This window comes from Montipora foliosa, chromosome 5, assembly GCF_036669935.1.
Source record: "Montipora foliosa isolate CH-2021 chromosome 5, ASM3666993v2, whole genome shotgun sequence".
Lineage (NCBI taxonomy): Eukaryota > Metazoa > Cnidaria > Anthozoa > Scleractinia > Acroporidae > Montipora > Montipora foliosa.
Window position 1 is genome coordinate 6,191,391 of NC_090873.1, and position 18,902 is coordinate 6,210,292.

The following is an 18,902-nucleotide window of genomic DNA, read 5'->3' on the forward strand; positions in this document are numbered from 1 at the left end:
TTCTCCTTCCAAAACTTTTTAATGGCTCTCCTTCGGCATTTTGTTGCTTCATTCCTCCATTTCTTCTTTAGCTCCCAATTTTCATTAGTTTTATTTCTAGCATACTTTTTGGCGTATTTCCTTTTTCTCCTAATGGCTTGTTTCCATTCCATTGTCATGTAGGGTACGTCAACTTGCCTGACCCTCATTTTTCTCATGGGTGTATGGGTCTCTAAAATGGAATTGAAAAGTGCTTTCCAATAATTCCACTTATCTTCCATTGTGTCAAATATGTTCATCACCCACCAAGGGGCATTTGTAAGTTCTTCATTAAACATTTCAACATCAAGGGACTTGCCTGACCCTCATTTTTCTCATGGGTGTATGGGTCTCTAAAATGGAATTGAAAAGTGCTTTCCAATAATTCCACTTATCTTCCATTGTGTCAAATATGTTCATCACCCACCAAGGGGCATTTGTAAGTTCTTCATTAAACATTTCAACATCAAGGGATTTCGTGCTCCTAAAAGTGATCACTTTCTTGCGATGTTTTGAAATTTTACTCTCCATTAGTGCAAACGTCAAATAATAATCACTAATTTCTGGATTTAAAATTCCACTTCTCTTAAACAGTTGTGGCTTGTTGGTGAGTATAACATCCAGTAGAGTAGATGATGTGTTCGTTACTCGTGTAGGTTCAGTAATTAGGCATTCAAGCTCATAGACCTCCTCCAGGTTTCGCAGGAGTCTACCTTCCCTTTGTTCTGGTTTTAGTCGATCCAAATTGAGATCACCTGTCAATACAATGGTATTACAATCCATTGTTGCCCACAAAAATAACGAGTTCAGTTCTTCCTCCAGCTTGTCAAAATAATTCATTCCCACAACTTTAGGGGGGCGATATACTCCTACAAAGAGCACATCATTGTTGTTGATGGAAACTTTTACCGCTAAAACCTCAATGAACTTGTATTGCCTTGGCAGTTTCACTCGCTGTGGTAATAGTTCTGTGGAAATATAAGCCAGCAGACCTCCACCACCTTTTGCTCTGTCCTTCCGGTACATATGATATCCCTCTAGATGAAACTGTGAGGATGGATATGAACCATCAATCTTAGTCTCCGATAGAAATATCACATGCGCTTTGAGTTGCCTGTTGAGAACTTTCAATTCATCAAACTTATTCTGGATACTGTTAACATTCAAATGTATCACAAGGAGCTCAGATGCATTTCTTTTTCTCTCATTTATAAGACACATGCCGTTTTCATTTTCGAAGTCAAACTCCTGATCAATTTCAGTCTCCAAGAAGTTGTCATTTCTTTCATCAATCTCATCATAAAAGGGAAGATACCGCAGCGTGCAAGAATTGCATATCCATGATTGACTTGTACCTCTAACGTTTTTACGAGTGGTAGTAGCACTGCAGTTAACATGGAAGTAATCTTTACAATCATTGCATATATGCCTGTGATGATTTCGTCTCACCGTCTTCGCACATGACGGACATATCAAGTTTTCAGGCCCAGGCAGTGGGTGAATGTCGCCACTTAACTGCTGCTTTAGTATCGATGGATTAAATATTGCCGTCCCGTTCCTGTAGTAGTTAATCCTACTTTTTCGAAATTTCCGTCGTATTACTTTATATCTGTAGTGGTGAGATCCCTTGTAATTTAACTCCAAAATTTTGACATCACAAAAAGCTGCAAATCCAAGATGGCCACCATCTTCGAGTTGACTTTTTAATCGAGTTTGCCCTCTCCAGCATGTGAACTGCAGTAGGGCAAGATCTAAATCTTCCACATCGATATATTCACTTGTAATGCCAACTGGGGGCTGATGTAAAAAGCATATAAACGTGAAAAACCCAATCTGCGACATCAAAATGGAGGAACAGGTAAACACACGTCCGACCGCCATTCTCGTTCCCAGGCCAACTCCCCACTTTCTGCACCCTCCCTCACAAGAGGCAAAAGCACCATTCGACGTGTCCCTACCCCACCATGGGTAGTTCTCTTACCATCGAAATATGATGTAAAACGATTTTTTATTGCGTTTTGGCTGATGTTTTCAGGTTATGAACGCGACCCCACTAGCCCAGTAAAACTATTCGAGGAGTGGCTACCAAGAGGTTTGCCCTATCACCCAAGGCTGTTTAAAACCTTGTAACCAAAAGAGCCGGACACGTATAATGAATTCAATAAAAGGAAACACATCTTGAATGTAGAAGTGCTATCTGGTAAAATGCGATCAGATATAGACTCAAAATGTCGATAATCGATTTCTGTATAGAGTTTTTTTGTCTCGCGTCAGTAGAAGAGGCCTTGCGTGACTTCGCATCCATGATTGACAAGTGGAATGAGAAGAGGGAATTTTCCCTTCATATTAGGAGTTTCTATGTGGAGTCTATTTCATCCTTTGACATCCGCCATTAAGAGTTTGGAATACATTTTTTCTTCGGCAACAAATACGTTAGGTAAGTGGAATGATTTCAGCTGAATGATCGTTCTTAAAACGTTTGAATAAGCAAGCGCAGAGCTGGCTATCGTTTCCGCATATCCGTGCGTCGCTTTGATGCTGCTCGAATCTAGAACTAAAGTCAACACACCCATTTGTAACATTTCATCAGACGTCATCAACGATCATAAGATGCTCATAGTTCTTTAAACAAGCTGGTTCATTTATTGACCGCAAGCTTCTAGCTTTGAATTTTTCATCTTGTATAAATTTATGAAAGGCTGTACGTGTGTATGTATGATACTAGAAGCTAAATCATGACTACTTCATTAATTCTTTATCTTCTTGTGATGTTGTCTTCTTGTGATGTTGTTTGGCTGCTGGCGACGAAACTTTTATCATTTCCGATAACACCATTCATTTTAGATGGAAAGTTGATCGAGAATTAAAATCGCACATTCGTGAACAATTTTAATCGAGTGAAAAGGAACGAAATGTTCCTGCTGAGATCATTCTATATACAAGCACCGAACAGTTAATCGTACGGTTTACCGACTGAAATCCTTTTGCCTGTTCGTTTTTAAAGAATCATTGAGCCCAAATTGATGTACTAAAAATTATTCAACTAGCAAAGCAGCGATAACTTAGAAATGAATTACAATTAAACAAAGTCTAGATACGTCATTGATAAAATTAGTTCCTATTATTTTGGTAAAGTGTGTTGGATGATACCAAAGGTCAAGAAATCTCTTGTTAGTATGGCAAGTAAAAACTGTTGCGCTGAAAATAGAAACAGGGAAAGAGAAGAACTCTATGAAAGGAAGCATATCAATTTAGCGGTACTGTCTGATAGAATGCGATGAAAATATTTGCTCAAAATTTCTGTATCTGCTTCGCGAGTTTTTCAGTTTCGCGTGAGGACAAGACAGGCTGCGTGACTTCCCCCTAGCGGCTGAGACGGAAGTCATCCGTTGACAAGTGAAAAGGGAATTTTCCTTTCGATATCAGGCTACTTTTAAATTTGTCGAGTTTATTCATCCTTTGACAACCGCCATTAAGAGTTGGAATACATTGTTTCTTCGCCAATAAACACGTTAGGTAAGAGAAATGATTTCAGCTGAATGATCGTTATAATCAAGCTCAGAGTTTCCGCATATCCGTGCGTCGCTTCGCACAGTATCAAATCTAGAAATGAATTCAAAAGATCCATATTATGTCTGCTGGCGTTTCATCGGACGTCGTCAACGATCATAAGATGCTCATATTCTTTAAACAAGCTGGTTCATTTATTAATACTAATAGCTAAGGGAGCGTTCACAAGATGTTGTTGGAGGGGGGAGGGGGGGGGTGACTAATGAGAAATTATCTACCATCTAAAAAACTTCGGGGACCCCTACTTGCTGCATTAAAAAATTTCAGGGTCCCCCTCTTAGTATTCCTAAAATTTGAAACACCCCCAAGCTACCTCATGGCCACAAACCAATACGCGATGAAGAGGTCAGAAGAACGACTGAAACACCTTAAGGCAAAAATACAAAAACGCCTCCAAAGAGCATAACGATCTGCTAAGAAACGCAGAAAAAAGGCAAGTCAAACAAAGCCTTTAGAAAGCCAGCTATCTCACTGATACGGCACAAACTAACAGGCGCTCAAGATCCCCGGATCCGGGTCAAAGCTTTAAAAGCAGAATCACTTGCTTCTACCAACGATAAGCCTATCGGTTGAGACTAGGATTAAATTGATGCAAAAAGGTGAGGCCAAAGGATCACATTTCTATTACTGCAGAGACTGCGTTTTTGACAATTTTGTAAAGTAGGTGCAAAAACGGAGGCTACCTAGGGGGGTCTGGGGGTCTGGGGGCATTCCCCCCTTCCCCCCACCCCCCAGTGTTTCTGGAACCCAAAAATTAGTTTCCCAAGCAAGGCTGGAGTTCACTTAAATTCTCTTTAAAAGGTAACTAAAAAATTATAATAGTAAAAAATAAAGCAAACGCCTCAAATATTGGCATTAAAATACCGGACATGGAATGGGAAACGACCTGACGAAAGTTCGACCTTCGGCCTCAAACGAAAACCCTGGGCCCTGCTGCAAAGAGAATCAACACCAAGAAACTGACAATATATCTGTTCATCAAGACGAACTATTTTCTTGGAAGAATAAATATCACACAGTAGTATGAAGGTCCAAAACTAAAGTCTCATAGAATAAAAACCATCACTAAATGAAATCTTACTGGAAGCACCTAAAAGAGGCGTTCGTTCAAATATGTACTCGAGAGAGCAAAATTATGACAAAGGAAAAGGAAACCAGACCACGTATAAGGGAGTCGTGCAGGCCTGTGAACCCCATTTTACACACTTGAATATTATATTTGTTAAATTGTGTTTACATTGGCTAATGACAATTTTTGTTTTCATTATTTCAGGTATCTCCCTTGAGAGTGTTTTTACTTTACAAACAACCCCCTTTTTTCCTCTAATTTTTTGGGGGTCCCCCCATGCAATTTCTATAAAACTTGAAGAGGCTCACGCTATAGCGTAAAGTTAGCGGTAGCTTCTGCATCGTTCAATCATTGCTCCTGAAACTAATTCAACAAATCTATACCGTCGGTGCCTGATAGCTTTTGATCTGGTGTAATTGAACCAGTTGGGGTCATAAGTTGTCCATAAGCTGTAAACTAGCAAATTCATATTTTGATACTAGAAAGCTAATAATTGAGTACTCTTTTGCAGGCTCTCAGAAATAAATCTTTTATCTTCTTCTGGTAAAAAAATTGTTGTTCGGATTCTGCGTGCGCGCGGCGTTAGGGGAATCATATTCGATTACAGAATTCATTTAAGATTGAAACAGTACGTTTGTGAATGAACAAAAATGGGCTTCTAAATGGAGTCAAAAGTAGCGAAATGTTCTTTGTGACATTATTATAAGCACTCAACCATGTTTGATTGAGATTACTGACTGCAGTTTCTCTCTCGCAGTATCTTGGTGAAAAAAACCATTAATTCCAAATTGAGTTACCAAAACTTGTTTGACTACCCAGAGACCAATACTTCATAAGTGAATAACAGTAAATCAAGTGTGGACAGTAAGACTTTTTTTCACATTATTTTCTACATGCATATATTTAAGTAGCTGCAGGGCTTTCCATATTTATTGTGCATTCACTCTTTATCGAAAATGTGTTAATTAAACGAAAAGGTATTACAATTGCTTGAGTTTGGCTGTCTTTTTCATCACTCAAAAACGATTAAGGCTAATATAAGAGGAACTGATAATTCGTGACTGTTGTCAGACGTGTGAAACACCCTCATTTCTAGACGGTCCACTGCCGGACAAACAGCGGCAGGTATTTTTTGCAGGTTGCAGGTTGAAATTTCACTATAACTGGAAAACCGCCGGCACTAAAAAGAAAGGTAAAGCGATAGACTTGCCGTGACTGTTACATGAATAGATAACCTTAGGCCTAAAAGCTTTTCTTTAGGCCTAATTAGGCCTAAGGTTAGCTATTCATGTAACAGTCACGGCAAGTCTATCGCTTTACATTTCTTTTAAGTGCCAGCGGTTTTCCAGTTGTAATGAAATTTCAACCTGCAACCTGCTACCTGCAAAAAATACCTGCCGGACAAACAGCAGTTATTGATAGAAGGGCAAAAATTCATCGTCAAATTCGCCATCTACTTAATAATTTTGTGGCAAATCTTATTACAATAAACATATCTCGACTCAAGCTCTTACTTAAGACTTGTCTGCACTTTCTTGTCCTCGACTAAACAATTACGTAAATGAGCTATATATAAGGCAGTTTATAACAACGATAACTGTTTGGTCCCATTTTCGATTTTTCAGAGCAATTTACGCCCAATTAAATACAAATAGGAAATATTTTCTGGAAAATAGGATTTTTACAATGACTGCAAAAATTCTCGTGCGCTCATTGGCTAATTTTTATTGTCTCTAAGCGGACAGACACATAAATTTATAATTTATGCGATAATGACGCGATACTGCTCGCGTCAGATTGAAGTTTCTCGCATTTTTGTCTCGCTTTGTTCTCGTGCTTTGATTTAATTTTGACCCCTCTGCCTTTTTGTTATTGTAAAAAGCAAATTGATGTCAGTTTGTTAATTTTATGCTTCTTCTTCCCATTGTGTGCTTGTTATTCCTCTGGGGGCCTGGGAGTTGGAGTGGCATTTATTTGGATTACAGTCAGTACCCTTTAGGATACTTGTGCTTACCATGTTAATTCGATTCATCTTGACGGTGGTTAAAGCCGTGTTGTTTCATTCGAGGTGAGTTTTATTAATTTTACCGCTATTAAATGGTTTTCTCTTGGGGCCAGTTGCCTTTACAAGTCACGCGTTTTTTTCGATTGGGTTTTTTCTTTCGATTTCGGTTTTGCAAATTTCTTTAATTTTGCTAGCACGTGTGCGTAGTCGAATTCGCTAGCTCACGTTCGTTCGAAGGCTAACTAATGGTGAATTATTACCATGTTTTTACTTTTACTGTCAAAATTGCTAGTTTTGGAAGCCGCATTCATTCGTAATCCTGCCGTTTTTGCCATTCCCAAGCCCAAGGAGCTTTTGGTTCATTTCTTTAGCGCGGAATAATTTCTCCAGCCAAAAAAACAAAAAGAAATTTAGCAAGGCGTCGCGTCTTAATGAGGAAATATGGAGTTTAGGCAAAGACAACGGCAACATCAACGAAAATGTCAGTCCAAAATTTAACTTGGCGTCATCGCAAGTATTTATGTCAACCTTGTACAATACGGGCGAACTATCCTGTAACTGGATGGGTATGAACGATTTTAAAGTAAAAATAGAAAATGAATGGTTCACTGTTATATGCTCGCGTAACCTGCGATCAGCGTACTTTTCTTTAGAGGGCGGAAAAGGTACGCCTGATACGATTTCTTAACGAGTCGTTTACCGCCCACCTGTCAAGAGTGATGTTATCATGTGTCATGCGGAAAGACGCGACTAAAACAAAATAGAATCTGCGAAGTCATACTTTTTATTAATGTGATTTTCCTTCGGTTTGTTGATTCAGATTGAATTCCAAATAACTTACTAAACAACTTAGCGAAAATTGACTTCGACCACTTTACTTACCAACGCGTTGATTTTTGCATTCACTTTTGAAAATCAAGCCATCCATACAGGAATTCTAAACATAACTCTGTTCCCACCAGAATAATCTGTAGCCCGATGGCGCTTCATGGCGTTTCTGAGTAATGTTTTCAGGTTTTTGGCCTTGTACATGTGTCCTTTTAAGCCAGTACATGTCTTTTTTTCCTGAACCAGAATGAGTTGTGTGTAATGTTTCTGACATGAGCGACGCCAGTTTCCACAGTATCACATTAACTTTTGCACTTTGGCAAACTCACGTCCACTCCATCCCTCCACTCCTATGCATTCATAGATGTGATGATTTCAGAAGTTTGCCCTCTTGTATAAGGCTGTTCTAAATGACGATTACAGGAATAAAACCCAAAAATAAGATCGTTTCTTAGAGAATCTGCTACACATTTGCTCAGGTTAAACGATGAACATTTATAATAAATAAAATAAAATACTAGCTTTTAATGTAGCGTTTAATATGTTCAATATTAATTAATCAAAATAGGCTGGTGCAGTCTGATAAAATGCGACCAAGTTACTGCCTTAAAATACCAATAATTAATTTCTACGCCTAAAGGGAACGTTTTAATGTCATTGTTAAACCACAGTCAATGATTGACAAGTAATGATATTGTCCTGTTGCTGTGAGAAGTCCAATAAGGGAATTTTCCTTTCGGCAGAAATTACTGCTTTACGCAAAACCGAACACTTTAACCAACTTTACGCAGCCTTTCACAAGCGATTTGTCTTTGCAAACAAACATATTTGAGGTAAGGGCAATGATTTCAGCAAAGTAAACATAGAAACGCACACGCGACAGTCCGTGAAAATTAGCTGTAGTTTCTACGTTGCGTCATTGCTACTTGAATCCTAAAACTAATTCAACAAAGCTATACAGTCTCTGCCTGATAGCTTTTGATCTGGCTTAATCGAACCAGTTGGGATCATAAAATGTCCATATATAAGCTTTAGACCAACAAATTCATATTTTGATACTTGAGTACTCATTTGCAAGCTCTCGGAAGTAAATCTTTTATCTTCTTCTGGTAAAAAATAAATGTTCGGATTCTGCGTGCGCGCGGCGAGAGGGGAACCATTTTCGATTGAAACCATACATTTGTGAATGAACAAAAAGAAGCAAAATGTTCGTCATGACATCATTCGAAGCACCCAACCATGTTTGATTGAGATTACTGACCGCAGTCTCTCTCTCGGGGTCTCTTTGTGGAAAAAGAATCATGAATTTCAAATTGATTTACCATAACTTATTTGACAACCCAGAGATCAATAACTCATAAGGGAATAACAGTAAATCAAATGTGGACAGTAAGACTTTTTCCGACATTATTTTCTACATGCTTATATTCAAGTAGCTGCAGGGCTTTCAAGGTTTATTATGCATAAAAAATTAAATCCAAACATTGAATATTCACTCGTCATTGAATTCGGCTGTCTTTTTTATCACTCCATTGAAAACGATGAAGGCTAATGTAACAGGAACTGAGAATTCGTGAAACTCAATGGATTGTTGTAAGACGCATGACACACCCTCATTTCTAAACGGTCCACTGGCGGACAAATTTAACAGCAATTATTGATAGAAAGGAAACACATTCATCGCCAAATTCGCACTCTAGTTAATAATCATATAGGAAATCTTATTACAAAAAACATATTTCGACTCAAGGTCTTAATATAAAACTTGTCTACACTTTCTTGTCCTCGACTAAACAATTACATAAATAATCTATTTATAAAACACTTTCTAACAACGATCACTGTTTGCTTTCCCCAATTGAGTTTGCTTTCATTTTCGATTTTTCAGACCAATTTACGCCCAATTAAATACAAATAAGGTGAATTATTACCAACTTTTTTTCTTTTAACGTCGCAATTGCCAGTTTTGATAGCATTCAATCCTAATCCTGCCGTAGTTGCCATGGAAAATTCTAAAGCCCCAGGGGCTCTTGCTTCATTGTTTAGCGCAGAGTAATTTCGCCAGAAAAACAAAAAGAAATTCAGCAAGGCGTCGCGTGTTACTGAGGAAATAATATAATGTAGCTGAACTTTATACTTATTCTATAATTCATACACGTTTTGTTGCTGTCAAAATCAAATGTAAATGATTAAATCAGGTCACGTACGAATTTGCGAAAAAAAAGTTGCCTTACAAAGTTTTAAAACCATTTTTTTGCGCAGAATATAAGCACATTTCTAATTCAGAAAAAGAGTGTAAATTTCTCCGTTTCTCAGCAGGTCTGTGTCATGACAAGTTCTTGGTTTTCTTTTTGCCGTGAGTCTTTTTCACAAACCGAGGAAGAGATCATCAACAATGTCCATCAAAAGTCATTCCCACCAACAACCGTGCGGGGAAAGTTTCTCTTCAAAAGCGATTCTATTTCCCTGTTTTCACAAAAGCTTTCCCGGGACCTAGGCTTAGGGTTTTCATTGACTGGTGCATTACAAGGATACTAAGATAAACTGTGATCGTAAAGCTAGGACATTAGCTGAATAAAAGCTAGTGAAATAAACACAAAGAGATGCGCTATAAAAGGCGTGGTTCCATAGGTACATGCGGATGATTTGTCAGTCAATCAACTATAAATGCAACCGAGCTATAAATATCAATGTGATTAAAGACGCCCTATAATTGGTGTGGTGCCTCATGTGCAGACCGATCAACGGTGGCGCATCATGACAGGCATCCCACTTTAATACTCTGAAACAAACAATTCAAACTTAACAGAAAGATGATTAAGAGCCCCAGCCGGCAGGACGCAAACAGTTGGCTATTTACAAAGCGTGGTAGAGTTGAGAACGCGACAACCAGAAACAAATCCAAACCAAAGTTTAGACCCAGAGCATCTGCATGCAACACCAACACCCTAACAAATGGACCACGCCGCCTCCATTGAGAGCTCTGTGATAAATTATGCAATAAAAGGCTTCTAAGAGATGTTAGATGATTTGCCATCTGTAGTTCTTTTTTGTAAATCCCTGCTCCTTCTTATCTCTTAGGGGTTCCGTCCCTTTGTTGCTGTTTGTTGGTCGCCATCTTGGATAACCTGCAATCAAGCGTACCTTTTTTGAGACCGAATACCTTTTTTACCTTTTTTACCTTTTTGAGACAGAATACAGAATATTCTTGAGTCAGAATACCTTTTTTCGCACAACGTCTAAGGAAAAGTACGCCTGATCGCAGGTTACATCTTGGATAATCAGCTGGGCTTGAATAAATTCGAGCAAAGGCAGAGCATGAAGGTGCCTCTTCGTGTTTAAACATCTTGGCAAGGTGTGCGTAAAGCCTTTTTCACGAAGTCCTTGAGGAAATATGATTGTTGTCAACCACGGTTTAGAGGCAACCATTTCTCCGAATGCGGGTCCACCATGCTGAATATACCCTGATTGTTTTGGTTTTACTTTACGATTCGTCCTCTGAAATGTCTTTTCTCTTGGCAGAAGCTCTAAGAGCTTCTTATCAGCTCTTAACTTGCCCCTTTTTTTTCGGCAATGGCCAACCTTGATAGCGCGAACAAGCTATTAGACTAAGCTCTTTTCAATAGAGTGGTTTCACTAGTCTTACGGAGAGATCACTTCTACTTGTGTTAATATTTAACAAGGGGCCTGTGAGAAGATCTGCGAGCAGTTTCCCTTTCTAAACGAGGAAAAGTCTCAAATTAGTAAAAACTGATTAAAAACCTTATCACGAATTGAGTCCGATTGCACAGAGTAGGTCTTAACTTTTGTATAAAAAACATTTCACAGACGAGGCAGTCAAATTTGTTCGTGCACTTCATTAAACACTAAAATTCTTTGAGAGACCTTTTGGATCCAAAGAATGCTTGTCTCGAAAATGCTTGTGATGATCATGTCGTAACACTTGTCGCATTAAACACAAAAATATATTTTTTAATTTTTCACTTTGACTAGCTTTAAAAAGAGTTATTTAGATGACTTTTAATGTCTTTTTAGCTTTTGCACTCTTTACTATTATTGAGGAAACTTTTAAAAATATATCAAAGAGATTTCATGCAGCAAATTAACTTTGCAAATTCATTTTCGCTTTTTTTTTTTTTGCCAATGGCCAACCTTGTTAGCGCAAACCAGCATTTAGACTAGGCTCTTCTATAGAGTGGAAAGGAAAGGAGAGGAACTTTATTTAAGTGTCTAGTCGTTCTAGCGCTGGAGCGCTAATTGGGGACACTGTAAACTGAAATGAACAATGAAAGTAAATCAAGTCAAATGTTGCCTGACGTAGAGATCACTTCTACTTATGTTAAGGACGGTGCCTACTATTGTTATTGCGCATACGTTCTGCGCATCTCGAGATAATCGGATTTTCCTATTGCTAGTGCTTATTAATACAGGGATATTTTTGCGCGGTTCAAAACTATGTGGAGAAAGCAGAACTTAGCAAGTGATCTTGGTATCCAAAAAGAAAATTGGGGGTAGCCATTTATTTTTCAGAGATAACTGAGTTTCAATTTGGAAAAGAACGCCATACATTGCTTTGTATTTTACAACCTTTTACAAATATTGTTGATTAATGATCTTCGAAAAATGGGTGGTTACCCCTAATCTTCTTTTTGGATTTCAATAACACTTGTTAAGATCTGCTTTTCCCGCATATTCAGTAAACCGGGCAAAAATATCTTTGAATTAGTAGGCACCGTCCTTAATATTTAGCAACAAGCAATTAAAAAGATCTGCTAGCAGTCTGCCTTTCAAAACGAAGGAAAGTGTGAAGTGTTGGTGATTATCAAGTCATAATATTTGTCGCATTAAGGACAATTGAAATAACTTTTTAAACAAAATACCTCCACTTTGACTCGCTTTGAAAAGAGTTTTAATGCTTTTGGCTTTTGTACACCTTACTGTTATCAAGAAAACTTTAAAAAAATTAGCAAAGAGATTTCATACCGCAAATTAACTTCGCAAATTTATTTTCGACAAGGACTGATCATGGCGACTGGTCCAGAATACACTCAGGAACAACTCAATTACTTCAGGATCTGCTTCATCACCACAGATGTAATAACTGAGGGTCTGCGGACAATCTTTAAACAAGAATGGGACAGTCGCTACAAGGCAACACTGGGAGAATGGAAAGACAAGCCCCAGAATGGACAGGACTTCAAAAACCGGGAGTCACCACCAACCCGAAGAAGAAATGCAAAGCTTTTGACAACCATGGGTAATGGCAACACAGCAGAATGGGATTGTACCATGCTCTTTTACGGGATCCTTTACTCTGATTGTATCGGGAGTTCCCTAACCCCTCTTATCCGTTCAAGCGTGGATAATTTAAGAAATTTTCGAAATCAAGATTTCGCTCATTTGCCACAGGGCAATCTGACGAAGCTAGAGTTTCAAAATGCTGTAGGAAAAGTCTTGGTTGCCTTTCAAGCACTTAGCCTCTCCGATGTGAAGATTAAGGAAGTTACAAACCAAACGAGTTTTCCGACAAGCGAGTTGACGAAAGTACTCCAACAAGTGAAAGAAACAGAGCAGCGTCGAAAGACCCTTGAAGAGCAGTTGCAGCGTGAAGCTACTCCGTTTTTCGTTCTTCCTCCCAAGCCATCGCATCACGTTGCCAGACGAGATCGTGAGGTGTTGGAAATAGATCAGAAGCTAAAGCGACTAAAGGAAGCCAACGAGAACTGTTTAAGTTACCTGTATATCTCAGGAAACCCGGGAAGCGGCAAATCTCAGTTAGCTGCTCTCGTCGCGGAGAAGTGGTTTGACGAAGAAACAAGCGACGCAAGCACAAAGACATTTGTAATGACTCTAGATGCGCAGAACTTCGATTCACTGTTGGAATCATACTACTCTTTTGCTCGACATTTAAGGTGTCCAGAAGATGCCTTATCGGACATTATGAAGGATAAAGATATGGATTCAAAGAAGAAAATCGCAAACATTAAGTCCTTAATTAGCACCAAAGTGGAGCTTTACTCTTCTTGCCTGTTGATAGTAGACAATGTTGTGAGATTGAATGAAATAAGTCATCATTTGCCACAAACGGGGAACTCGAGCTGGTGTAAAGGTCAGGTGTTAATAACCTGTCAAGACACAACTGCTATACCTTCAGAGACGTGTTCCATTAATCACATATCAGTGAGCGAGGGTATGATGCTATCTGACGCTCTTACTTTATTAGCCTCCCTCTCGGGCATCGCTGCCAATGACGCCGGAAAAGAAGTTGCTCAGGCATTAGATTATCAACCCCTTGCCTTAGCAAGCGCCGCCACGTTTGTCCGACTTGTGCGAGAAAAGATATCATCCTTCTTCGGCTGGAAAGAGTATCTACGGAAGCTTTCCGACGGTCAGCGTGCAAAAACTGAGGATTTTCTCGTCGAAAGCAATCCAAGCTATCCAAACTCCATGACCAAGGCGATTTCACTGGCCGTGAACAGCGTGATGTCAACTGACAAAGTTTTAAATCACGCCTTAAATTTCATTTCTCTCTGTGCTCAGCAACCATTAAACCTTGAACTTTTGATCAATTACGTTGTGAATAAGGAGAAGGAAAACGATGGAAGCCCAGGAAGCAAACTTGCTGATGCAGATATTATTAATTTGAGGATTCAAGACAGCTCACTGATCTTAATTGAAAAAGAGGAAAGCAGCGTCTTCGTTCGCGTTCATCAGGTTGTGCGAGATGCTATCCAAAAGAAAATTGCTGAAAAATATTTGGAAATTGTACATTTTGAAGTTCTTTATGGGGTTATTACGTCATTTTATCAGTATACAGTTGATAACGGACTACAGGGTCATGAAGAGTCTGTAACTAAAAGCTTTCACTTAGTGCCACATTTAAAATGCCTGATAACCGAAATTGAAGAACACATATCTGAGGTTAAGAAAAATGATAAAATAAGGGTGAAATGTTTCCCATGTTATTTTCTTGTGCTAGGCCGAATTTGCTATTTTCATTGTAACTTTATTATAGCCAAAACCTTCGGTATCGTGGCTCTGAATTTATCTCATCGTGATGATGTTTTTGAACGAGATGCCACACGAGCCAGTGATGAGTTGGGTGACATGGGACAAGCTGAAGAGTATTATGAGCGTCATCTTGGTATCTGCCGTAAAAACCCTGGTTCTCAGAGTGTCGATGTTGCAAACTGTTTGACATTTTTGGGTGATGTACTTCATAAGCAAGGTGACTTGGCACAAGCAAAGGAACACTTTAAGTTGGCCGTTGCTATTTACCAAGAAAGGCTTGGTTCTCGGCATGTCAAAGTCGCAGCGACGTTTAACAGTTTGGGTCGTGTACTGCGTGACCAAGGTGAGCTGGGTCAAGCAAAAGAGTATCATAAGCGGGCTCTTGCTATTTACCAAGAAAAGCTTGATTCTCAGCATGTCAATGTCGCATCGACTTTTAACAGTTTGGGTGATGTACTTCATGACCAAGGTGAGTTGGGTCAAGCAAAAGAGTATCATGAGCGGGCTCTTGCTATTTACCAAGAAAGGCTTGATTCTCAGCATGCCGATGTCGCGTGGACTTTTAAAAGTTTGGGTGGTGTACTTCGTGACCAAGGTGAGCTGGCTCAAGCAAAAGATTATCATGAGCGGGCTCTTGCTATTTACCAAGAAAGGCTTGGTTCTCGGCATGTCAATGTCGCAGCGACTTTTAACAGTTTGGGTTGTGTACTTCATGACCAAGGTGAGCTGGGTCAAGCAAAAGAGTATCATGAGCGGGCTCTTGCTATTTACCAAGAAAGGCTTGATTCTCAGCATGTCAATGTCGCTTCGGCGTTCAGCAGTTTGGGTGATGTACTTCGTGAGCAAGGTGAGCTGGGTCAAGCAAAAGAGTATCATGAGCGGGCTCTTGCTATTTACCAAGAAAGCCTTGATTCTCAGCATACCAATGTCGCGCGGAGTTTTAACAGTTTGGGTATTGTAGTTCGTTACCAAGGTGATTTGGGTCAAGCAAAAGAGTATCATGAGCGGGCTCTTGCTATTTACCAAGAAAGGCTTGGTTCTCAGGATGTCAATGTCGCATGGACTTTTAACAGATTGGGTAATGTACTTTGTGACCAAGGTAAGCTGGCTCAAGCAAAAGAGTATCATGAGCGGGCCCTTGCTATTTACCAAGAAAGGCTTGATTCTCAGCATGTCAATGTCGCATCGACTTTTAACAGTTTGGGTGATGTACTTTGTGACCAAGGTGAGCTGGGTCAAGCAAAAGATTATCATGAGCGGGCTCTTGCTATTTACCAAGAAAGGCATGGATCTCAACACGTCAATGTCGCATTGACTTTTAACAGTTTGGGTCGTGTACTTCGTGACCAAGCTGAGCTGGGTCAAGCAAAAGAGTATCATGAGCGGGCCCTTGCTATTTACCAAGAAAGGCTTGGTTCTCAGCATGTCAATGTCGCATCGACTTTTAACAGTTTGGGTGATGTACTTCGTGAGCAAGCTGAGCTGGGTCAAGCAAAAGAGTATCATAAGCGGGCTCTTGCTATTTACCAAGAAAGGCTTGGTTCTCAGCATGTCAATATCGCATCGACTTTTAACAGATTGGGTGATGTACTTCGTGAGCAAGGTGAGCTGGGTCAAGCAAAAGAGTCTCATGAGCGGGCTCTTGCTATTTACCAAGAAAGGCTTGGTTCTCAGGATGTCAATGTCGCATGGACTTTGAACAGTTTGGGTTATGTACTTCGTGTCCAAGGTGACCTGGAGAAAGCAAAAGAGTATCATGAGCGGGCTCTTGCTATTTACCAAGAAAGGCTTGGCTCTCAGCATTTCAATGTCGCACGGTCTTTTAACAGTTTGGGTTATGTACTTCGTCACCAAGGTGAGCTGGGTCAAGCAAAAGAGTGTCATGAGAGGGCTCTTGCTATTTTCCAAGAAAGGCTTGGTTCTCAGCATGTCGATGTTGCAAATTGTTATTACAACGTAGGTATTGCACTCCAGAACCAAGGTGACCTTGGTCAAGCAAAAGATTACTTTGATCGTGCGTTGACCATCTATTTAAACTGCCTTGGGCCTGAACATTCTAAGGTTGTGATGCTTAAGGGATGTTTGTCTCAACTGCGTGAACAGATTGAGAAATCTTAAAAATTCAGTTGCCAAGGTCTCAAGCCAAGGATCCTTCTCATGCTAGTAGCAAGAGAATAGACCATTTTACAGTTGTAGCTAAGTTACCTGGCCTACGAATGAAAGCGAGGCTGCCGGTGATCCTGTTTTGGTACAAACCTCCGTGCTTTTGTAATGTTAATACGGACTAATTAGAATTACAACAACACAATTTGCATGATAAAAGCAGTCGGGGTCGTATCAATGCAAGGTCACCGGCAGCCTCGCAGCCATTCATAGGCTAGGTCGCTGAGCAAGCAACTGTAAAATGGCCTATTGTGTGATATATGTAATACCCCGCAAAGGCCTTGTTGACATACTTAATAATTGTTCCTAAATACTTATCTTTAGGGAAAGAAGAGGAATCGGTGTTCACGGGGAATAATTGTTTGCGAAAAGTAAGCGAATCCCTCTAAAAAGTCCCTATTCGGATTACAAGAATTTAAAATCCATTATTAGTTCTGTGTCATAGTGCATGGTTATAGTTGAAGGCCCACACCTTTTTTGTCAGTTAGTCTGAAATCGGACCGGGTTTTCATGGCAACAACGGATAAAATAGTGGCAACATGCGCACAATGTAAAAATAAATTCAAAGTGATTATCATGGAGCAGAGGGATTCGCTCACTCACCTCATATTCCCTTGTTCGCGTACAGATACCGTTGCATTCAGCTGTGGATTGCTAGATCCAATGCACCTGAATGGAGCCATGTTAATCTGTTCAGATCAGGCGGGAAAAGCATCTTTCCGCTTAGTGAATTAAGTGTGTGATTTTTTTTTTTATAGATTTATAAGTATTCTGTTTCAAAATCAAAGAAATTTAAACATAGAACCAGTACTAATTAAAGCAACACTGACTGTTTTACTAGTAAGGACTTAAGCCGTGTTCAAATTAGGCCTCCATTATGATTGAATTATAATCAAACTAAATATGAAATGGGTTTACATCAACTAATTACAGTCCCTGATTATGACCGCACTATAATTACTTCAAACAACCTCAAGGGGGTTGGTTAAAGTAATTATAGTGCGCAATTGAACAGAATGGGGAACACGTGGTGGTATGTGAAGACGAAAGTTCTAATCGCTTTATGAAAGGAAGATTTGGATTTGTGTTCTTCTATTCTCGGAAGATATCTTTGATTCTCTTCTCGCTTTAAGCATAGTGATGATGATCGTGCCAGCCATACGAACCGGGGCCATTTTGTCTCACACTGCGAAGTTCAGTACCCTGCCTGTTATATTTTACAGATGTGAAAAGAACCATAATTGAATAAAACTGAACGGAGTATGATTGCTTGAATTGTACTTCAGTTGATCATAATCAATGTTGAGTGTGAACACGGCTGAATTGTATTGATCATGATTGGCAGAGGCAATCTCACGGACGCTCAATATGTGTATAGGAATGGCTGTGGTTGAACAGACGCCTTCATTCAAATGCAGTTTAACTAATTAAAGGAACTCGATAATAAGGATTGTACCAATAGATTTTTCGAAGGTCTTTGAAAAACTTTTATTATTTACATCATGAGAAACTAGATCATTGGATTATGCAATTTTAAAGTTTTGATTGCCTTAGTCATCATGGTATATGAGCTATTATTAAATTTTCGACGTCGGATATTGCGTTTCTATCTTTCTGATTGGTTCATTCAATCTCGGGTATCAGCTCATATACTGCATGACCTAATATGGAAACTGGTTGCGTCAAGTGTTGCCAAGCTGGAAACTGATTGGCTTTAATTTGCAAGTATCCAATGTTACGAGGATCAGAATTACTTTTAGTTTATCTGTCATGCAATTCCAGACATTTCTAGAATTATCTTACAATCTGTAATATTCCAGAAATTTCTTAGATGTGACTCAGCAGTTTCCACAAATAGTAGACCTTGTAATGATTAATACACTATATATACCAACAGAACTTTCTAGATGCTTAGAGTAAAAGTATAAAAACAGGCTTGTCAGTAATAGAAAAAACTCTTTTGCCCGAGGGCTTACCCTCGTGGCTGATTGTGATTGAACTTATGCTATGGATGGATGCGATACTGTGAAGCAGCTATAATCAACTGCGATAACGATGGTGAAGCTATATTAAACCTTCGAAATGAAAGAGACGATAGTCAAAACAGAAAGAATACAAAGAGATCAGAGTTCATTATGAAGTTCATTGTGAAGAGTTGGTCTACACAGAAAATCCAGTGAGTGGAAAGAATCCAGTGAATCAAGAAAGTCAAGAATTGTTCTCTACAATCGGTGGAAC

General features: G+C 39.3%; 1 protein-coding gene across 3 annotated transcripts in view; it reads left to right on the plus strand.

Moving 5' to 3' along the window:
• The first annotated feature begins 2,393 nt into the window (after window positions 1-2,393).
• The window catches only part of LOC138003480 (uncharacterized), a 16,632-nt gene continuing 123 nt past the window's right edge, over window positions 2,394-18,902 (plus strand). The window contains exons 1-2 of one of the 3 annotated variants that reach the window (XM_068849569.1): window positions 2,394-2,455; window positions 12,508-18,902. The exon at window positions 12,508-18,902 is cut by the window's right edge and continues 123 nt beyond it. In XM_068849569.1, coding sequence (XP_068705670.1) covers window positions 12,516-16,619 — 4,104 coding nt within the window. In that variant the 5' untranslated portion in view covers window positions 2,394-2,455; window positions 12,508-12,515 and the 3' untranslated portion in view covers window positions 16,620-18,902. Of the gene's footprint in view, window positions 2,456-6,050; window positions 6,726-8,204; window positions 8,324-12,507 lie in introns of those variants that run through there. The other 2 variants (XM_068849568.1, XM_068849570.1) reach the window with 2 other exon arrangements.